This window comes from Lytechinus pictus, chromosome 3, assembly GCF_037042905.1.
Source record: "Lytechinus pictus isolate F3 Inbred chromosome 3, Lp3.0, whole genome shotgun sequence".
Classification (NCBI taxonomy): Eukaryota; Metazoa; Echinodermata; class Echinoidea; order Temnopleuroida; family Toxopneustidae; genus Lytechinus; species Lytechinus pictus.
Genome location: NC_087247.1, coordinates 7,492,000 through 7,516,452, shown reverse-complemented (window position 1 = coordinate 7,516,452; position 24,453 = coordinate 7,492,000). Strand labels below are relative to the sequence as shown.

At 37.4% G+C, this 24,453-nt stretch overlaps 2 protein-coding genes across 2 annotated transcripts; one reads left to right on the top strand and one right to left on the bottom strand.

Moving 5' to 3' along the window:
* Positions 1-728: 728 nt before the first annotated feature.
* LOC135153789 (uncharacterized protein K02A2.6-like) lies at positions 729-4,820 on the bottom strand. The gene has a single exon (XM_064097929.1). It carries the CDS (start codon positions 4,818-4,820, stop codon positions 729-731), a length of 4,092 nt encoding a protein of 1,363 aa, XP_063953999.1.
* A 695-nt stretch (positions 4,821-5,515) lies between these two features.
* Positions 5,516-22,535, top strand: LOC129255961 (uncharacterized). Its single transcript, XM_064097928.1, has 10 exons — positions 5,516-5,530; positions 9,554-9,686; positions 10,017-10,162; positions 10,961-11,050; positions 11,592-11,649; positions 13,657-13,917; positions 14,142-14,402; positions 15,097-15,360; positions 16,793-16,915; positions 19,040-22,535. Exons 1-10 carry the CDS (start codon positions 5,516-5,518, stop codon positions 19,417-19,419), a joined length of 1,731 nt encoding a protein of 576 aa, XP_063953998.1. The 3' UTR covers positions 19,420-22,535.
* The last annotated feature ends 1,918 nt before the right edge of the window (positions 22,536-24,453 follow it).

Sequence of the window (24,453 nt, the reverse complement as noted above, 5' to 3'; positions counted from 1 at the left end):
AAAAAATATATTTCACGTGAGAATAATTTTTATTCATGCTTTTATTTGGTTATAAAAAAATCAAACAAATAATGAATATCTTAAAATTTTGCATTTAGCGACCGGCCTGACATCACGATCGTATTCAACTGGACACTAAATATATTCAGCATTCATTTCGTTCAATTTTTCGTCGACCACAAAATGGATAAAAATCAGTTTCGGAACTTAAAAAAATCTTAACTGACAGATGAATACCATGCAATGGAAAGCGTCAGGCAGAATTAGTGACTTTAGCAGAAAAGGCTGTAAAACTGTTAGTGAAAGAGAGGGTTGTGATCACGAACTTTCCGAGCGAAAGCTACGTTGTGTTGTTGTGCATGACGGCACTGTTGATCTAAATGGCAAATGCAGTGCGTGAGACTTCCGAACAGGAAGTTGTAATACCGAAAAAGCTATCCCATAATGCAATGCACGTTACAGGGATTTTCCCGGATCTCGGCGAAATCGCTATTTGGGGTAGCGAGAATTGAGAATGGTCACCTTTGTTTCAGAGTACACAAAGACATTAAAAAAAAAGAATGTATAACGTGTAACATTTTAAATGTTATTACACGGATTCCACATTTTGTAACTTAACACTGCATCTTGAATCACATATAGTGTACATGAACATAGTAATATCAAAGGACATTTGAACATGAATAAAAACCAACACATGAACATCACTGTGTATCGAATATGCAAATTTACATGGTAAACCTGTCTGGGGGTCTGATTAGTCTTCCAGACCTGGTCATTTGCTGGTGTTTGTTCTCTACAACTTTGGGATCACGTGGTCTAGTATCACGTGACTGCTGTTCATGTGTCTGTTCGCGTTGCCGCGTTTCAGGAGTGCTAGCGTAGTGGGGGGTTTCATCAAAAGTTACGCGTTTCTTAGCTGGCTCAAGATCGCGAATTTGTTGTCGATTGCGACGTAGCTCACGACCATTGGAGGTAACGACCGTATACGAACGAGGCTCATCACAACATTCTTCAACTTGTCCCGGAATCCACAAATGCGTGCGTGCATCTTGGACCATAACGCGTTGTGAGGGTCTCAACGGCTGCAGATTGTGTGCAGATCGATCGTGATACGCTTTCTGTTGATCTTGTCGCTGTTGTAGACGCTGGTAATGTTGCTCCTTGCGCGATGATGTGTTGTGTATCACTAGGGGCAGGTTGCTTTTGAACTTCCTACCACAAAGAAGCTCTGCTGGACTAGGCAATTCGCTGTCGATTGGGGTTGTGCGTAAACAGAGAAGGGCCATGTTGATATTCTGCTTGCACGATGTCGCTTTCGCTAATGTACGCTTGATGGTCTGTATTGCTCGCTCAACGAATCCATTCGACTGAGGAAAATGTGGCGACGATGTGACGTGCGCGAAATTCCAATTGCTAGCGAATTCCTTGTATGCTGAGGAGGCGAAATGCGGACCATTGTCACTTACAACCTTCTCGGGTATGCCATGCTCAGAGAAGATTTGTTGCGTAGCTTCAATGACAGCTTTGCTTGTACACTCGACGGGCATTCTGCGAACTAATGGGAACTTTGAGTAATAATCTGCTATGATCAGGTACTCGCGACCTTCGAAATGGAACAGATCTGTGCCTAAAATCTGCCAAGGTCGTGTTGGAAGCTCGTGAGGGAGTAGCTCCTCCTTAGGCTGTGATCTCTGGTGCTTTTGGCATGTCGCGCACTGGTTTACGACACTCTCGATATTGCTATTGATATTCAACCAATATACACAATCGCGTGCACGTAGCTTCGTTTTCGTAGAACCCTGATGGCCTTCATGCAACTTTCCTAACACATACTCATGCATTGACTTTGGCACTACAACACGGGGACCTTTCATGATGATTCCATCTTCAACTGACAGCTCATCACGGAATGACCAATACGGTCTGAGCTGAGATGGAAGGTCCTTCATACGCTCTGGCCATCCTTGGCCTATGATACATTTCAACTGCGATAGTGTTGAATCCGTGTCGGTTTCTCGCTTAACATCTGCGATTCGTTGCTCTGTGAACTGGATGTGGTTGATTTGCATGTCGAGTGCGATATGCGTGTTGTCATTTCCTGGAGACCGCGACAGACTATCAGCAATTGGGACTTCCTTCCCTGGGCGGTAGATTAAGTTAAAATCGTACTGCTGGAGGCGTAGTAACATACGCTGTAAACGCGGTGGCGCTGAGGTAAGCGGCTTCTGGTGGATCATTTGCAACGGTTTATGATCGGATTCGACTGTGAAATGCTTACCAAAGACATACATATGAAACCGCTCACATCCGAAGACGACCGCGAGCATTTCACGTTCAATGTTGGCATATCGGGTCTCAGCATCACTCAGCGCTTTTGATGCAAACGCGATGGGTTCTCCATCTTGGAGAAGTGTAGCTCCTAATCCGCGAGATGATGCGTCTACCTGTACAATGCTCTCCTTGTTGGGGTCAAAGTAACGTAGGGTAGCACTCTCACAGATCTGATCGCGTATGTCATCCATAGCTCGCTGATGATTCTCAGACCAAACGAACTCATTGTCTTGCCGAAGAAGCTCACGAAGATCTGCTGTACGGCTAGAGAGATTGGGGATGAACGGGCTCAGGTAGGTAGCCATCCCCAAAAATTCCTGGAGTTGAGTCTTGTCACGTGGAGTTGGCATAGATCTCACTGCCTGGACCTTTGCTGGATCCGGATGGACACCATGTTTGTCATAGACCATGCCAAAGAAAACGACTCGTTCCTGATTGATGGAGCACTTATTGCTGTTGAATTTCAGACCTGACTTTGCTGCAACCTCCATCAAGGCGTGCAGATTTCTATCATGTGACTGCTGTGAGTCCCCGAACACGACAATGTCATCTGCGATCCCGATGACGCCAGTGCACTGCTCTAGGATCTGGTCCATTCGGTGCTGGAACACATCTTGGCTCATCACTAGGCCAAATGGCATACGCTTGTAGCTATACCTTCCAAACGGGCTGTTGAACGTGGTCAGCAGTTGGCTTTCTGCATCCAAATGCACTGACCAATACCCATGTTTTGCGTCCAGTTTGCTGAACACCGTGGCTCCTGTGAGCTTGTGCGTAATTTCCTGGACGGTAGGTGTAGTGTGGTGACACCGTTTGATTGCACTGTTCAAGTCCTTTGGGTCCAAGCATATGCGTAGCTGACCGTTTGCCTTGCGCGAGATGGCTAGACTGCTGACCCAGTCGGTGGGCTCAGTGACTCGGCGAATGACACCTTGTTTTTCCATGTCATCGAGTGCAGCTTTCAGCTCGTCGCGGATATGGATTGAGCACTTACGGGGAGCATGCACCACAGGATGGGCGCCATCATTTAGTACAATGTGGTACTCTCCAGCGAAATCACCGATCGCGTCAAACTGTTGCGGGTATTGCGACTTCAGGTCAGCTACCGAGCGGATGGGGTCACGCTGTGTGTTGTCTTGTACACTTCGCGAATCTATGGAGAAAGTGAGGGCCACCAGTTGAAGCGCTTTTGATGTGCGTAAACCGAGAATTGCTGGTCTGCTGGTGTCACAAACGTGGAAGTCAGCATTAATCCACCCAGTGTTACCATGACGACAGGGTAATGTGACTGTTCCATAATGTTTAATCGCCGTTTCATTGTATACTGTCAGGACACAGCTGGTATCCTTTAGATGGCCTTTTCGGGGAAAACCATCGGCATCAAGATTTGAGGGAAACATGCGGCGGTATACGCGTAGAGGTATCGTGTTCACCTGCGAGCCGGTGTCAACCTTAACAAGGAGGTTTATAATAAGTTCTTGTTCATCTTGACGGATCTGTATGCGTGTAAATGCTTCGTCATCACTTTGGTCAGAAATCGCATCAAGCGAAGTGAAGATAGCATTTAATGACAGCTGGTCAAAACTCTCACTACCTGTGTCATCCTTGGCAGGCGGTGTGTGCGCATCAGTGTAGTGCACATCACGAGTAGCTGTCCATGTATTGCGAGAAGAACTCCTCTGCTTCCCACGCTTATGCGAGATGGACCGTGTCTGTTGTCGACGTTCGCGATCGCGACCGCTTGAATCACGCTGTTGTCGACCACGAGATGCTTGCACACCTTGTTTTGATCGGCACATCTTTGACCAGTGGTTCTTCTTACCACAGCTGTTGCATGTCGTATTATACGCTGGACAAGATTCACGTGACGAGAAAGAATGGCTCCTCCCACAGTTCCTGCAATCTCGTTTGTGTTGGATTACGTGGACTGCTGGGGACAACTGCGAACGCACACCTGCGAGTTGTTGCATGTGCGAGATAGAAGCTTCATGAGTTCTTGCGTAGTCCAAGCACTGCTGAATATTCAGTTCATCTTGCCCCAGTAACTGCTTTTGGAGCTCTGTGTGGCGCGTGCCAGCAATGAATTGTTCAACGACTCTGTCAGCGAACTCTCTGTCATCGCGAAATTGGCAAGTCTGTGCATGTAGTTTCAGTTTGGACACAAAACTATCAGCAGTTTCACTCTCTTGCTGGCGAAATCTCTGTAAGTATAGGCGGGCGACTCTGAAATTGGACTTTGGTTTAAGCTGCTTTTCAAACCGATTCCACACAACTGCGATGTTCTTCCTGTCTCTTTCTGCTAAGTCCCATGAATTATACATGCGGAGGCCAGGGGTGCCCATGAAAAGCAGAATGTGATCCACCTGTTTCTCCTCTCTGACATTTTTTACGGAGAAGTACAATTCACACTGCTGTTTGAATATTTGAATGGCTCCTGGGAGATCTTCATCTTCCCAGGACAATTTTGGCACGACGGAGTCATTCATATTGACGTTTTAGTTCACCGGTCACACACAGCTGCACAAATTCACTAAGCTGCAAGCACAGAGAATGAGGCTGTAAGTACAGTGAAAACTCATCGCGATCCGTATATGTGGGACTACAGCGACGGCTCAGGCAGACATCGCACAGACATCGCAAAGTTCCTTCCCTATCATTTCACATTTCCGTAGGGCATCATCACAGTCTAATGTCACCACTAGCGGGATCAGATCCGACCGCTAGCCACCATGAAATATACTGTGTATTTCCAACAGATCATAAACATCAACTCAAAGATACATCATACAAACATCAACTCCAAGATACATACTTGGTAGGCCTTTTTATTAGTGTGTTTATGAATATCCAAACATAAAGGAAAATATCTCCAGATGTTACATTTATCGGGTATTTTCTTTCGGGGATATTACGCGTAGTTTGCTTTCAGACCGCCAAAATACCTGGTATTTTCTGATCGGGGTAAATTTCCCGATCAGAGAATACCTGGAACTGGCGAACTTCGAGGCGGTCTGAAACCACCTTTTGTGATACTACTATAAACCACTCCATGATCACCACTTGCTCTTGACAGATTTATGACCAACAATTCCTCTTTTTTTTATTGCAAGAATTGCTTCCATGCTTTGGTTCACTGAAGAACTAAAGAATATTTCTTCATAGTTGCAATGAGCATTGCGTCATGGAAATAATTGCTGTGAGTTTGCAGTAAAGCAAAATTCATAATTACCGTGCTGATGTTTCTATTGATGTTATTTCATTAAAAGAAACTTGTGCATGTAATTACTTTACTCATTGTAATGAGAATTACGTGTCTACAATTTGCGTGGTCCTATATAAGTACTAGTTAGCATGTTAAAGGAGAATGAAACTCTTGGAGCAAGTTAGCTTTTGTGAAAGCAGAAAAATCAAAGAATAAGATCAACAAAAGTTTGAGTAAAATAGGACTAGCAATAGAAGAGTTATGAGCATTTGAATGTCGAGATCACTAATGCTATGGAGATCCTCCATTGGCAATGCGACCAAGATCTATGATGTCACAGATGAACAACTCTCCCCTTTTGGACACTGAAAATATACCCCAAAATATCTTGTTTTGCTCATTCTAACCATATGACAAACGATTCATCAATTATATAATGTTGTGAAACCTCTGTACTTGTCCTCTCATAAAGAGAACACCTCACCTTGTGATAGACTCTATAAAAGTGAGAATATAAGTGAAATAAGTACTGAAGTAATGAGGGAGTTGTACGTGTGGGACATCACAGATCTTGGTCGCATTGCCAATGGGAGGATCTACATGGCATTAGTGATCTCAATATTCAAATGCTCATAACTTTCTTATTATTCATTCAATCTTCCTCAAACTTTCAACAATATGTTTCTTTGATTTTTCTCTTTGATATGGATTCAGCTGGTTTCAAGGGTTTCATTCTCCTTTAAAGAAACAACGAAACTATATTTTCATATCTCGAATGTACAGAGATAATTCATGATACTTGGTGACCCACATTTTCTTTGTCATTGAAATTTGGTGAAATATGATAACAGGAACTGGGCATAATAAAATTTGATTGTTCATTCTTAGTTGACATGCTATCATTTTGGAATGAGGACAATAGTTTTTTATTGTGTGATGTACCAAGTCATGTACCACCATGTATGGGGCCCCGCAAGGGGGGGGGGGGAAGTACCCCGGGTACCAATCTCGGGGGGGGGGGGGGCAAAAGTTGAAAAAGAAGTGAAAAATAAAACCATTGAACATCCTTTAGGAACTTTATTTCGATGAAATAACGATCTCACGTCGGCTTCCCGTAAGAAGGGACTTAGGGTAATTTGATGAATATTTCCTTCATATTATGCACTTTTAGTTTTGGTGATATTTTGAGTTTTCTTGAAATTTTTGAATAATTTTTGCATCATTGGATAGCCTATGATGTAAACTATCAATATTTGAAATATATCAATAATCGTAAAAATTACTCAAGTCTCTTCTTGCAGGAATCTGAGGTGATTTTCACTGACTATTTGTTATAAATTAGTGAAATCCTTGCATCTGATTCACTCAGAGCATCTGTCAGTGAAAATCACTTAATTACTGTGTCAACTAATTAACTACACTTTTTGAAATATTGAAGCCTACGATTCATTGTGCTACCTGTAAAAAAATGATCATTTTTGGCTTGAGTGTTGGGTTTTACAAGTGTTCGAAGAATGAGGTGTAATAGAGGATGTTATCAAGGATATCATTCATCATGTCATATAGGAAGTAGTAGCACTCTCTGTTTTTCTTTTATTTTACCAGTATAATATTTCAGAATCTAACTGAATCACCCCCCAGAAAAATAATTATGAAATGCAGAGACCCCCCTCGGTATCCTGTATTGCTTAAGAACGATATCGAAATTATGTATTTTCAAGGGATTTTGAATTGCGTGTCAAGTAGTCAATATCAGTTTAATGAAGTCAAACAAACACAAGTTTGGAGCCTAGGAGCACCAAAATAAATACACTGTCAGCTGCCCTTGACAACATTGCCCATTTCCTCGAAATACGGATCATTCCTCGAGGACAGTTTGGTGAAGTCATTGCACAAATGACCACATGCAATCCACAATATCAGTTGCTAATAATAATGAGACAAAATAACAAAACATATCCCACATTTTTATGTAAGATGTTACTGTCCAGTTTATGAAAGAGAATCAGTTAAAAAGTTGTAAATTTGCTTATCAAAAACAAGATGATGTTCTAGAACTTCTAGTTGCCTTTTTTTTCAGATTTTTAAAATGTACTTTGATTTATTGAGTTAATGAACATAATATTTCTTTTAGTATGTGGCTATGTGCTATTAATGAAAGTATTCCACTTTATACTATCTTTATTAAGAGTGCTTTGGACTGTGTACTACATGTATACCATGTGAGTAAAAGAAACTTGACACCTCACAAATTCCCAATTTAAGGTAAAAAGGGGCATGAACACATAATTATTATATATGAACTCAAATAATTTGATACCATATTTATGTAGTATGTGTTAACGCTTGGATGACCAGGAGGTATTCTTTGCAGTGACTTAAACTTTGGTTTGCGCCAAATTGAGGTGTGACTGCAATGAATAAATCCAAATGTCAATGATGCCATAATCCTACAAGGATTTATTAAAATCCATTTCAAAATATCTTTTCAGTAATTTACATTATAAATGTTTGATAAACACATTTTAGTATCGATTCTCAAGTTAATATCATTGAAAATGGAGTAGCAAATATGTTCACCAACTCATGTAGGATTTTGACCTCATTGGCGTCTGGGTTCATTCATTGGTTTATTTCCAATCTAATGCCAATTCTTCTAATTACCAACTCGTCTACTATCATTTGGTCTATCATGGGGCCCGTTTCATAAAGGACTTAATGCAACTGTTGTAACTTTGCCATAATGGCAACTACCATGGTAACAGGGCTCAGCAGCCAATCATAATCAAGGTTTCCATGGTAGTTGCCATAATGGCAAAGTTACAACAGTTGCAAGTCCTTTATGAAACGGGGCCCAGGTCTAATTGCCATTTCTTCCACTCACTATTTCATCTAATAACCAGTTGGTCCAATAGCCATGTAGTCCATAAACCATTCGGTCTAATTGGATAATTGTTAATTGGGCGAAATGAAGTAAAATAAAATGGGTATTACTATTAGACCAACTGGTTCTTAGACAAAATGGTCATAGACGAACTGGTAATTAGATGAAGTGATTAATGGACCAAATGGATATTTGACAAAATGGTTGTTAGACAAAATGTTGATAGACAGAATGGCATTAGACTAAATGAAGGTAGACCATGTGATGAGTGGACGAGTTGGCAATAGACGAATCGGCAGTTTACCTATTCATTGAAGTCATGCCTTAAAACGGCGCAATTTAAATTTAACATCACCGCACAGAATACTTACTGATTATCTGAGCATGAAGACATGCAACATAAATATGTATTGGTATCAAATTATTTGGGAGAACATACTCTTTCCAGCCATATATAATAATTATGTGTTCATGACATATTTTTCCCTTAAATTTGGGATTTGTGAGGTGTCAATTTTTTTTACTCACACGGTATTTATCCTACCCACTTTTTGCTATGGATCATAACAAATCTTAAAATATTCTTATCTCTCTTATCACTCTTTGAAGTGTTGTTAACAAGTATAAAATATGCAATTGATTTTTTCCTAATGTATTTTTTTTTTTTCTACTATTTTTTTTTTTTTTCAAATGAAAGTCAGCTGACATAAATTCCAATTGATTTGGTCATTAATAGTAAAAATAATCATACATTATGAAGTTTTGCTAAAAATAGTTTTTGTATTAGATTTGTACATCAAATCAAGTTTCATATACAGCAACTACGGTATTCTATAAAATGTGCAAGATACTAGTGCAAAAATTATCCTTTTAGAGATTAATTTGTCCCTTTAAATACTGAAGCAGTTTGAACACCTCATAATCATTGAAATAATTGCCCATGAAACACAAGGTGGGAGTTCTGCTACATGAATATTCTAGATTTTTTGCAGGTGTTTTCTGCATTTATTTATAATCAAAAACATGAAATCACGGTAATCATATAAAAATGAAAAAAAAAATACATAAAAATTATCAAAAATTGTGAGATTTATATATTAATTGTAATATATATATATTTTTTGGTTTTATAGCATGTGTTTTTCTATGATGGCTTCATTGGTCTGAAACCTGGAGAACGTTATACAGTCAGCGCATTAACTCTACCGACCAGGAGTCAGTGGGATAATTATGTTTCCAAAGAAATAAGAATCCCTTGGGAGTCATGTAAGTATTGCAGGCCTATATTTTTCTCAATGAATCGATCCTCATAAAACATAATTCATTAGAAATGAAAGTGACCATATGATACAGTATTCGACAAATCGAAACACATAATATTTTAATTGGAGTTTTTACTTGTTTGCGGGGCAAAATCGTCGAAAAGGCATGGGGAAGTAGTTATAGATTTGAACAATGGGTAAAACTTGTTAAGGGTGGGCTTGTAAAACCTCAGGTTGTGCAGGTATACTGCTGTGCCCCCCCCCCCCCCGGTAGAGTAATATCAGCTAATCGAGAACTAAATCTTTTGTTCGTTTATTTCAAATGTGTATCTAGGTTGGGTGCCAGACCTGAAAATCCATGAAACACCGTTTGCTGTCAATGTCACCCTCTTCCAAGATCTGAGCTACGGGTTCCAACGTTTTGATGTCCATCTTTACGATCATACAGACAGGGCACGCTCTTTAAGCGTGGATTTCAGTGTATGTACCAGTAATCTATCTGTTTCACATAATGCATTTTATCTTCAATGTTCGCCCAGTCATCCGTCTTGATAGTTCTCTTCTATGAAAGTTTTAGTGAGATGTCATTTAAATGTTACCGTACATATAAGATCCAATTAGAAGTCTTAATAGTGGCAAATTGAAGGTTTTCTGCTAGTTTTACTTCTTAATAATGCTACACTTTACTACTACTAGTATTTCATTTTTTAATTGAAAATTATTTGATAGTTTTGTTATTTGTGAGATAATTCTTTTCACCTTTTGTTGATGTTGTCATTGTAGAGGTATTTGTTGTTTGCATTAGGTATCACGTAATCAATAGTGGCGGTAAATCAAACAAGGTTCAATCTGTTGTTCAGAAATTGTGGAGCATTAGGAAGAGGAATAAATGAAATATTATTCCTCTTGCAAATTGAGTTCCCCATGCATTTATCCTGTTGATGATATGCTTAATCAAAATCGATGGAGATTAACTTTGTCTCAATCTGCTTCTTCTGATACCTACTTCTTTTTTTTTAAATAAAAGGAAGTCGTGTTTCATTTATTTTACAGAATATGATAATATTAATGATATTATTGTTATGTGTAAGAATAGGATTCTCTGATAATAACCTAAATTTTATATATTGATTGGGTACTTTTGTTATAAGCCCTCTGAGGTGCTCAGGGAAACATGCTATTTAAGTCATGATAATACTACGAATATAACACTAATATTGGCAGCACTTGATAAAAACTTTAAAATGATATATTATTTCTTTGTAATTTTCTCTCCAGACTGCAGATATTTGCGAGATGGATGGGAAAAACGGCACAAACATCCTTTTTGAGTGCATAGAGCCAACAACAGCTAAATTGAAATTATATGTAAATACAAACGAATTTATTTCAACTTTTCATGTGTTTTTCTTGTTTTGTTAACTTAGCTTCCATAGTAATATCGCTGTGTTTGCAGTGATATGCTGTCTTTGTGTGTATAGGGTCTGTCATATGACAAAATATATATTTCTTAAGGAATTTAGTTTATTTTGGGGTTTGTTTTAACACAAACAAGTCATGTAGTTCTGTCATCAAGGCATTGGGTCCAGAAGAACCGCTTGAGGGCCCATGGCGGGGTTAGTGGGGGGGGGGGGGCATAGCCTCCTGAAACTTTTAGATATGAGGTCTCCTTAATAATTAGTCCTAAACCTGTTATTTTTATATATTTTAATCTAAACAATATAAGAATGATTCTGTAATCACAGATCACACTTTTTCATAGCAGTTTACATGCACTGCTTGCAAAGCAAGTACATGTACGCCACAAGTGGTGTACACGGCGCTTATTGAGAACCCTTGGTTTAAACTGTGGAGTACTATTTTGTCCACTTTAAAATTTGTTATGTTTATATCTTGTATATAACTTTAGGTTGCATCTGAGGAGTGCCGGTTTTGTCAGTGGAACAAGAATAAAATTCAAGTTCAAGGTAAAATTGAGATGCCCAAGTATTATGAAATAGTTGTTTCTTACAATACGTTTTTGTCTTGCATGCATAGCGGAGCGAGAATAAAGGTGCCGCTTATATTGAAATCTTAACCTAAGTTTAAGATTTAAAATGTCATAATAACTTAGAAAGTATTTCAACCTACATGTAGTTCATGAAGCCTGGACACAAGGGTAATAATCAAGTATTACTGAACATCCTGCCTGGGTTTCATGTCACATGACCAATGTCAAATGTCATTTAGGGTCAATGAACTTAGACCCTGTTGGGGAATCAACATCAAAATCTTAACCTAATGTTCAGTTTTTGAAATGCCATCATAACTTAATAGAAAGTATATGGACCTAGTTCATGAAACATGATATACATGTAAGGGTAATCAAGTGTTCATGAACATCCTATGTGAGTTTCAGGTCACATGGCCAAGGCCATTTGGAGTCAATGAACTTTGGCCATGTTGTGGGTATTTGTAGAATTACCATCGTTACTTAAAAATTTTATGAATCTAGTTCATGAAAATTGGACCTTATAGTAATCAAGTATCACTGAACATCCCGTGTGAGTTTCAGGTCACATGACCAAGTTCAAAGGTCATTTAGGGTCAATGAAATTTGGCCATGTTTGGGTTATTTGTTGAATTACCATCATACGTTTATGGATCTAATTCATGAAACTTGGACATAAGAGTAATCAAGTATCAGTTAATCCTGCATGAGTTTCAGGTCACATGACTGGTGAAAGATCAATTAATTTTGGCCATCATAATTTGAAAGTTTATGGTCATAGTGGTAATCAAGTATTACTTATCATCTTGCACAAGTCTTTGGTCACATGATCAAGGTCAAATGTAATTTTGGGCCATATGAATGGTGTTTTTGTGAATAATTATTCTATAGTCGTTTTCAAAGTCAGCACTGCTGTTATATTGAATCGCGTAATGCAGGCGAGAGTGCCAGAGGCGCTCCGCTTGTTTTTATAAACCGTTTGATCTTTCAATTTCTTTAAAGGATATGTCTGTATATTTAGGTTTGTTATGTAGACAAACTTATTTTTATAAAGAGGCCAGAGTTTTTTATAATCTAAATGGTCTTTTTTAGGAATTCTTTTGCTATTTTGATGAATGTAGATCAGTCTTATCTAGGTAAGTAATTATTATAAAGAGGCTACTTTTTCTAGACTTTATGAATTACCCGGTAGATGAAACAAGCAACTGTTTTTTTTTAACTTTGGTAGTCTTTGAATCAGATTTATCTGTGTTTTTTCTACACATCTTTAGAGGGGCATCTCAAATTTTCTAATCATCAGGGGCCTGTCTCACAAAGAGTTACAATTGATCCAATCAACTACAACTATGGGAAGCCAGCAACGTCAGCGTCTAAATACATGTTTGTTAAAAATATTTTCTAGATAGGATGTATATTCATACATTCATAGTTTTCTTGAAAATTCAGCGTGCTTCTCTTGGTTTTCCAAGTATTCTGTCCATTGCACGAATGAAAAGAACATTCATTATTTGGTTTATATGACACCTAAAATAGATTCTTTTTCATATGAAAGTTATGAATTTCAATGCAAAATATGCTAATGCAATGCAAGCTCAGTCTGTTGATTATCGCGTACATACAACATGGGCGCCGCAAACACGAGTGGTTTTACCAGGGTTTCACTGCCTCGGTGCCTGCGTGCAATGGACAAAATCGTATGGATCCGAAATTGCACGGTTGATGACGTCATTGAAAAATGGGCTGAATGATCGATATTGAACAACCAATCAAATGACAAGGATCAATCTAGGTGTCATATAATAACTCCCATGGAATACATGATTTTGATAAGCTGTTGAGTATTGTTACCATGGCAGCTACCATTTTAATAACTTTTATGCAACAGGGACCTGTTATTGTATTTCATAGAGGGTTTATTTGTCTCTTCTCTTTAGATGATCATTATTCAGGATTATAGTAAATATTTAGAGGTTTTTTTTTTCAGGCATAGCACCGACATTCACTAATTGCCCAGAACATGACATCATCAGAGAGGTTGAAATGAGGAAACCGATGATTGAGGTGACTCCCGTCAACTGGTCGCCGCCAACACCAGTCTTCCAGGGAAGTTGCGGGACTGGCTACAACAGTTCTCGTGATCCAGATAACACTGCCTTCCGAGTTGGGACGACTACTTCCATCAGGAACGTGGCATGGCAGTATTCATCAGTGTCTGAATGCACCTTCAATGTCGAAGTCAGGGCAGGTATGTAAGAAAAGAAGAGAGTGACAGAGATAGAGATAGAGTGAAAGAGGAAGTAAAAGATGGATAGAGAGAAAGAACAAGAGAGAGAAATAGCGAGAAGTTTTTAAGAATGGAAGTGATGGTCAGAATGGCATGTTAAGTTCCTTTACAGTTGTATAAAATAAGATGCAATCCAGACTTCTTCAATTTCTTTTCTTTCCTTCTTTCTTTTCCTTCATTTTTAGTTGATACTACTCCACCCAAAATCATCTGTCCTGATAACATCAGCACGTACGGTGACCCCAAGAATAAAACATTTAAAGTCAGTTGGCGTAAACCATCATTTTACGATGCTTCGGACACAGTTCTGACCGTTGTTACTCCAGATATACCTTCTAACCAAACTTCGTATAACTTTCCTGTGTTTGTGAATACTACCGTGAAGTACCAGATAACAGATGCTTACAATAATGTGGCGTCCTGCAGGTTCTTCGTGTATGTGAAAGGTTTGTAACACAAAACTTTAATAGCAATGATCATAGAACGACTCATTACGATTGATAATTACATAGACCATAATGCAAAATTGATTGTAAAAATCAATTGTATGACCAGCTAAGCTCCGTGATAGGGGACCAAGGTCATATTCTTTCCTTCTCTTATGCATCTCCTCCCAAGATTTGTGGTCATAAAATCTATTTCGTCATTGATGAATTTTCCGAAGAATGCAAATTGTAAAGCACTCATATCCACTCCATAAAATAATGAATAAATGCAAAGTTACATTTCGTTTTAAAAAATTAACAGCTATTGACATTATTAATCATAACAAAACCTCGTAATGGCATAAAGGGTCTGCCATTCACAGATTAGAAGATATATAATGTTGATTAACAATTATCCAGCAAAAAATAAATAACATGTGGTGTTCCAGAGGGGGCAGTGATAGGACCAATGTTCTTTCTAATTTGTATCAATCAGTCACTCCTTGATTTAAAAAAAAATCTTCAATAAATTACATTCATTTTGCAGATGATTTCAATTTGTTTCATATTTTTCCAGAAAATCAAAAGGAAGTATATTGTTGAATGAGTTGTGTTTCTTTAATTGTAATATCTTTTATTGTAACTTCAATCAGACTGTAAGTGAAGAAATGAAAATTTTCATTTGAATGTTTTTTACATTGTTGTCTTTAATCAGGCGATACGGATCCTCCACATATACTGTATTGCCCACGAAACATTAAGGTGAACGGACAACCCAAGATGAAAAGTGCAGAAATCCACTGGGACAGACCTCAGTTTGATGACACATCGGACACAGTCATGACCATTGTCACTCCCAATATTCCTAACGATGAGACCTTCTTTACGTTTCCTGTGGGTGTGAACACCACCGTCAAGTACAAGATAACAGATGCCTACAATAACACAGCACATTGTAACTTCTCTGTTTATATCAAAGGTCAGTTACATTTATTTTTATTGTCATTGTGAAACATTTCTTTCATTTTTGTATTCAGACATGGTAGTACAGATAATAAATTTAGTATAAAAATAATTGGCCAATGGACATTATTGCTGACATTTGTAGTAATGATAACATATTCTCATTTATTTTATTCACTCATTTGACCATAATGCAATTTATATTTTTTTGAAAAAAAAACCATATCAATGTATATATATTTAAAGTTCCTTTACTTTTTTTTTCTGGTTCTATATTTAGTATAAAATGATGGACTGATTCATTTACACCTCTTTTTCATGATTCGTGTATAACATAATTATGAGTTTTATGTTCCTTATTGGCAATAAGGTTCTTGTGTTTTCGATAATGGTATTTGTTCGCATGGCTCATTACTTTCAAATGATTTTCTAATGTGTATCGCATGTGTTTCGCATGGTTAATGTGTATCATATTCAGCGGGTAGTCCAAAATTTTACACAACTACTCCATGTTCCTTTCGTCTTCATAGGAAATCTTCTTTCGAACTAGTTCTCCACATTCCCTAAACTTTACCCACAAAAACCTTGTGTGTGTGTGTATTTGAGTTTTGTCAGACGTGTATCAATCAGATATGATTATTTACGTCTGGGACCGACCTTTAACGTCACCATCCGAAAGACGTGACTATGCAGGGCTCGAACCTCTGCATCAATTTGTAACTTCCCCGCATAGCTTGGATTACAGGCGCACGCCACAACGTGATAGCTCTAGCTATCACAGTTTATAATAATAATGATAATCCGCTTGTATAGAGCGCTTAATACATCGGAACAACGTGTCTATAAGTGCTTTACAGATGTATTATTACCTTTTATCTGCCACCCACAATTGCCCTGGGGACATGTTTCATAATGTGGTTTAGATTTAATTCATGTAATCCCTGGGTGTTTTATGATACACTTGTTCATGTTGTTCTCTTATTGTATATGATCCAGGTGTTTGATATTATTCTTTCTTTTTTTTGTATATCATTCATGTGTTTCACATAATTCTTGTGTTCAATATGTTTCCTATAATTCTTATATTTCCTGTCTTTCCGTTTTTATCTTGCGAAGAATTCATGTATTTCATGAAATCCCCTTGTTTCATATAATTCCTGTTTCATATGAGCTGTGTGTTTCATATAATCCATGTGTTCATATAAATTTTAAGTTTTTTTAGGAATCATGTCTCCTACAACTCTTATGTTCATATGATTCATATGTTGCATATGATTCTTAGGTTTTAATGATTTATTTGTTGCCTATAATTCTTATGTTTCAAGTGATTCATATGTTTCTCATGATTCTTAGCTTTGATACGATTCATTTGCTTTGTATAATTCTTATGTTTCATATGATTCAGGTATTTCATATATGTTCTCTGTCCGTTATTCCTTTTATTCCAGAGACCCCAGCTGCCTCCCCACTGGTGATTACGTTATCTTGTCTAGCGGGAGTTCTTCTCATTGTGGTTGTGCTGGCCCTTGTCTGCGCGAAAAGATATAAAGGCATGAAACCAAATGAAACAGGTGAATATATAGATGAAGCATAGTCAGTTTAGAATTGGAAGGGCGGTATCGTATCGTTGCTTGGCCCTTTAACACAAAAATATATAATCAAGTGCATAATTGAGCATAAATCTGTTTCTGTTTCTGTTTAATGGTAACTCCCATAGGAACTCGGCAGGACGGCATTTTTGTGCTGGTAAATACCAAGCTGGTATATAACCAATTACCTAGGAAACATTTTTACGTCTAGGTTAATCAGTCATAGTGGCTGACCTTATAGACGACATATATTACTCTCGGGCCTTTTTATCAAAGTGGAGACAATGGCAGAGTGAGGATTCGAACTCACAACCTTGTGATTATGAGTCCAATGCTCTAACCACTGGACCACACGACCCACATCTGTAGTATTTCATATACAAAATATACAACCATTGTAAATATCAATTGTATCTCTTTATGTAACAGGCATGTTAGATAACAAAAACCCCATGCCTTAAAAAAAATATAGGGAAATTTGTGACCCTAAAACACGTATCCATGTAGTAGATATTGTCATAACGATGTATGCCTCTGAAGCGGGATGATCAAGTAATCTTGCCTTTTACATGTGGCTTGACTCTTTTTTTTTTGATAGAGAGGTGAGATTAAGACTGGGTATGACCTGACTTACTTTCTTTTGGGACAAAATACTACATTTCCCCCAAAATATGTGATATGAGGTCTTATTTTGGGTATCTTACAAACATGAAATAAAAACTTCCTGAAGACAATCCAATGCAACAATGTTTCTGTTATTAATCGTGGTTCTATAGCTTTACTCTTTAAAAAGGCCACAATTAATACTACTCTTGCATTAAAAGAACAATTGTGATAAGGGTAAGGACCGTTACATACTGATTTTCCACCTCTGCAATTAAATAAGCCATTACTTTTCTATATCACGTTTTGCAAACTGTACAATTTGATGATCAGGATTGATTCATTAATTTGGAAATTATGTTTTGACGAAGCATCTATTTGACATGGGGTTTAGGTTGATCACTTGTACATCAATTAGTAGGTCAGAATTTTAACAATTTAACAATGTACATGTATCTTAAATAGAAATATATATATTCAAGTTAAAACATTTGGCACCTTACGTAGCAAGAATCCACTCTTACGGCGCCAAAAATCTTTCACAGCAGCTTGTTGACATGGTAGTTTTCGTTGGATGGCGAAGTTACTATAATTCCGATAGTAAGCAAATAATCACCGTTGGTTAAGGCAATATTTCACTTACGAGGCAAGCTGGACGTAGCTATCTTTCCAAATTGAAGCTGAGGAAAGACAGCATGTGCATTCAGCTTGCCGAGGAAGTGATAGTTTGCCTCGACACCTGAAATCAGGTGGTGATTATATGCGTTATATTTCGCATCAGGAACCAATATAAATGAAGAAACCGATATCGATACATTTCTGTAAGAAGAATTTTGGGTTTTTTTTATATAAAGGTTTTTTAAAAATCCATTAAGACGATTAAACGCATGTAAACTGCGCACAAGAATGCGAGATCTTGCATCAGCAAGATATATTGTGGCCTCAAAGGAATTTTAACATCACGACAAAACGCTTGTATTTTGCGCAAAGTTTACTGCTAGCACGTATGTGCACTGCGCGCCCCCATCTAGATCTTGCGCGATCGTCACTGCAGGTGATAGAGAAAAATGGACAAAAAAATCGACTGGCAATGATCTCTTTATTTCACGAGTACCGTACTTAAACTAATTCATAACGCATTATGACCCCATTGGTTGAAAAAGATCAGCGAAACAAAAAAGGTCCATCCCTGCAAGTGATCGATTGAGGGGGAAACTATTCTTTATCATGTGACCTACTTCTGGCCAATCCTATAGCAAGATTCTTAGTATGCGGAATATAAAAACTTTATGCAACGGGGCCCTGGATCCTTTTGAAGAAATGTTAGGATTTAGGGATGAAAAGACTACTTATGCATCCTGCTGATGTGGCTCTGACTTACGCTATTAAAGGTGCTTGATTTGTGTTACTGCATGATCAATGCATAAGAGATCAAGTTTCTAGTATAAGTGAATGGTGAGAACAGAGAATTCTTTTTAATTCATTATTCATTCTCTCTTATAGGATCCAAAGAGAAGCTTGAGCCAAGTGAAGTCACATTCAAGCCTGTAGACCCTCTCAAACCCTATGGTATTGATTTGGAGAGTCTCATCAATTGTTCTGGGAGTCAGCTGTCAATAGACAGGAGTCGCAAAAACATCTACCCCTCCCAGGGACCCCCTGAACGCCGTAGATCTGTCCCCGAACTACATGTATCCTCTGGATTTTGTGAAGATGAATTTATTCCCAGCTTTGGACACCCTCATCTTGAGAGTGTGACAGAGGAATTAGAGAGGGAACATCTAGTGTATAGACCCAACGAAGAGGATCGATCCTCCAACGGATCAAAGTATTCAAGCTCCTGCTCCGATGATTCACCGGTCTCACTGGAATCCACTTGTTGATTCTGCTATTAACAGCATTGAGTGTATACAAGTCCTGTTGCGGAGGAAGCAGTATGGTGTGAACAAAGGATAGTATTGACACATCACAGACATCTCATAGTATTCAAGCAGAAATGATAGTTTCACAATCCTGTCAGGGTACTCTTCTTTCAGATGATTCACATGGACAGGTCCGGTGTATGTACTGTACAATGCCATGTAAAGACTCCATGATATTTTCAGTCAACTCGTTGGATATACACAGGCTCAGTCTTGGTCTCTGATAGGATTTTAAAAAACAAACAACGGAATCTCCTTTCACCAAAGCTTGATTATCTAATGTCCCGAATGAGCACATGCAATAGAATTACAATGTGAAAAAAAAAATCAACCGGGTCTCCATGTTTCTGAGCAGGACTCCAACATGGTAGAACAAAGTTGAGAGATGAGATTCTCCATGTGAATGGACGTTACAATATTGGGACCAAGAGATCACAGTATTCAAGAGCCTGTGGTGAGTTCATCATCATCTTGTCACATTGGAGAAAGAATGACCGATTCAAGAAGAAGTGAAGTCTTCTTGTTTCTGAACAGGATGTCACCTTTGGAGAATAATTTGCAAGATTGTCAGAGTCCAGAGAGAACTGTATGTGGAATATTGGGTCCACATGTTTCTGAACAGGGTATCTGCATAGGAGATTAAACTTTTTTCTATCGCTATTTATAGACAATATAGGGGAACAGCTGATTCCGTGAAATAACCAGCTGTTTCTAAGCAGGATGGCAGTGTTGGGTGAAAGGTTTTTTTTTTTATAATTAAGTTGTTTATTGTACATGGTATCATGAGAATGAAAATTCTTGTTCTGCATTTATTCTTCTGCTGTTAGCTTTCAGTCGGAGTAGTTGCTGACACAATTACCATTTAACACAAAGACTTGCATTCAATCGTAAATTTTGAACAGAGAAATTGATTGTTAGATATCGGGTTTGCTGGTCATTTACTCATGCAATAATTATCTTGATTGGTCTAGTCATATTTCAAGTGAATGTAAACCTTTGTGTAATGGGGGCCAGGAATAAAGCACTGGGGGGTTACTTTTGTAGTTTTATCATAAGGGCACAGCCTGATTCATGTTGTTCCTCTAGTCATTTGCGAGTCTGCATCAGGGGCCTGTTTCATAAAGGACTTACAACTCTTACTTTACCATTATGGCAGTTACCATGGTAACAGGGCACAACAGCCAATCGCCATCAAGGTTTCCTTGGTAGTTGCCATAATGGTAAAGTTAAAGGGATGGTCCAGGCTGGAGATATTTATATCTCAATAAATAGAGTAAAATTCACAAAGCAAAATGCAGAAAATTTGATCAAAATCCAATAACAAATAACAAAGTGATTAAATTTTAGAGATTTGCATTATTCCGGTGAAACAGTTCTAGGCATGTCTTTATGAATATTCATTAGGTTGGCTGATGATGTCATATCCTCACTTGTTCTTTTGTATTTTATTATATGAAATTAGGAGTATTCAAAATTTTTCTACCAAGACCGTAAGCAATTGCATTGACAACTTAATTATTAAGTGCATTAGTTATTTACTGCAACTTATTTCATCATAATGGAGACACATCATTTACAAATGTATGAAAAAATTAAACATTTATGATTTCATGTAATAACATAAGCAAAAGGAAAGTGGGGATGTGACATCATCAGCCCACATAATGAATATTCATGACGATGTGCATATAATTGTTTTCACAAAATATTGATAAATTTTAAAATTCAATAACTTTGTTATTTGTTATCTGATTTTGATGAATTTTTCAGCATTTTGCTCTGTGAATTGTACACTATTTATTTAGATGTAAATATTTTCAGCCAGGACCATCCCTTTAAAACGGCCCTCAGGCACTGTCAGACCAAGGCAAGTGAGGTAACAGCATTACATAACTGTTACTGGGCAGCAAAATGGATTCCACTTTGGATGATAGACATAACCTGTTACCAGCTCCCCATGACATTTGACACTATTTGTAGAAAGTTTTTAAGAAACGATTGTTTTTGTTTTTTGTGAAGTAAAACCCTTCATCCGTGCCGTTATGCTTTGAGCTAAACTGTTTCTTCCAGTAGGCCTACAGGAATCTGTGATGTTTTTCCTTATTCAGATTCATTTAATCATAGATTTTTCTCTTTACTTTGTTTCCATGGTGATGCAGCAGCTGAATGATACGTTACCAGTTGTGTGACCGATTCATGCTGTCATACTTCCCTACGGAAATTGATTAAACAGGCCTTTTAAGACTTGCCATTTTATGACAAAGAACTGTAGAGTGTATACCTCTGCTTTTCTTAATGCGTCAAAGCATGACTGGTGTATGATATATAATGGTTGTTATATATGTAAACATGTATTTATTTTTGTTATAAAGAAAGGCCCATGTTGTATGAAGCATAAGTAAAATGATGAATGTGTCAGATTATTATAAATAGATGATTTAGATAGGATGCATAACCTATCCACAAAATTGTTAATTCTTTTAGAGAAAAATCAAGATTAAGTTGTATTCTTCCAATTATTAGACTGTCTTGCCATGACTCCAAGAATATATTAGTACCTACGGTATATAAAATGATTGTATGTATTTAGCAAACGAATTAGCAAATAATCATCAAATGAAATGCATCATCAGATTTTTCAGAATGATTTCAGTACATACCTCTATGATCGATATTTATAGTGATATTCTACTAGGTCTTTCATGATTGTTGCAAATGATTATCAGTACTTTCTTCGTCATCTTGTTCTCTTTCCATGATTATTTTTATCAGTACAACGTTGCAAACGGAAGCCATGATCTGTTTTATTGAATTATATGTTTTCTAATTGAGCAATATACATATGGAAGATTGTAATTATGATTATATTGAATGTACCTTTACTATTGAATTGAATTTGCATTAGATTTAGATGAAATGGCGCTAGCGATGTGAATATTATAAGATAGAGACAATTAATACTTATTTTTGTAAAAAAACAAAACGGAAATAGTGTTTGATACCACAGAAAAATAAACAACCAAAGTAATCTGGAAGCTCAAAATGCGGAAGTGGCGTTAAAATAATTCTGACGATCAGAAGAGAATGGCAAGCCATGGAACTATGCGCCAGTCACTTATATTGGTAAATCACTGAAATGCTAAAAAATACATTTTAGTCTGTTACCATGACTTATGCAATAATTATTTTGATTTTGTATTGTGGATGCAAAATAAAGACTAGATAGGCCAATCAATCAATCGAACAATTAATCACATTTTGATCACACTGTCTTTGATGAGATTCACAGGAAAATTTACTTCTCCAAAACTCTCATGTTTGGTATCACCATTATTTTTTCTATTTTGATCCTTTATCAGACATTGTAAAACTCCATTTTGTGAATGGAGTGAGTACTGATGGTAGTAGTAGCTAAAATAATCACAAAATGACTGATCATCTGAAGTATGTTAGATGCTGCTTTTATATATTACCATTGTTAATATTTGATTCGTATTTTTCTTATGAGTATTAGTATTTGAAATATACCCTTTTAAGGACCAAAGCTTTTGACTGGGAAAATTTGAATGTAGTACTATATTTTTTACTGAATGTCATCTTGTTCATATGTATTTGGAATTTTGGAAATGTGTTATATTTTCTATATAAATGATCATGCATAATGAAAATACTCACAACATGTTGACAGAATCATGATCTTTTTCATTTGAAGGTTTTGAATGTTTCATAGAAGCAAACAAAAAGTAATAATAATTCCATATGTACTTCATAATATATCATATGAATGAAAATTTGATTTTGAAAGGATGAGAAAAAATGGTTACATGGATTATGTTTTCACTCTGTTATATCATCTATTGTTATATTTTTGTGAAAATATCATTCTTCTTCTACATGATATTACTGTTATAATTATCATTGTTGCTGGTGAAGTTGCTGTCATCATCATCATCACCACCACCACCACTATCATCATCATCACCACCACTATCATCATCATCATCATCACCACCACCACCACTATCATCATCATCATCATCATCACCACCACCACCACCACTATCATCATCATCATCATCATCACCACCATCATCATCATCATCACCACCACCACTATCATCATCACCATCATCATCATCATCACCACCACCACTATCATCATCATCATCATCACCACCACCACTATCATCATCACCACCACCACTATCATCATCATGCACCACCACCACCACCACTATCATCATCATCACCATCATCACCACCACTATCATCATCATCACCATCATCACCACCACTATCATCATCATCATCATCACCACCACCACTATCATCATCACCATCACCACCACTATCATCATTATCATCATCACCACCACCACCACTATCATCATCATCATCATCATCATCACCACCACTATCATCATCATCATCATCATCATTGCTTTGTTATTTTTTTTATCTGAGAAGGATCAACTTCAAATTTGGCTCATATTTGCATATTGGAGGGACAGTCATCTCCTTAGAATTCCGGGTCTTAGGGTCTAAGGGCACAAAGGTTATTGCTTATACGGGGGAAAATGTGATAAAGTAATAACTGTTTGACGGATCAGTTTGGTGCATGTATGTATTTTTGGAGTGCCGGGCAGTGATTTAATGTGAATTGGATGTCGCCAGGTAAAAACAGTCGAGGAGTTCATTTATCACTGTCACAATCACATTACATGACAATTATATATCCAGCAGATAAAATCAGAAATGAAATTGACAAACTGATGAGGTAATAAAAGTTTCTGTAATTTTAGAATTTAGGTGTCCAAAATATTTCAGATTTCACAATTAATGGCAGCTGGAGGCATACATTTAGACTGTACAAAGTTATCTCTGTAATCGGTCCCATGACGTTTGCTCCAGCAACGGTTGATCCACTATAAATTTCAACCCTGGATTAAACACTATAAAACCCTAATGCAACCATAGCCCTAACCCTACATCTTA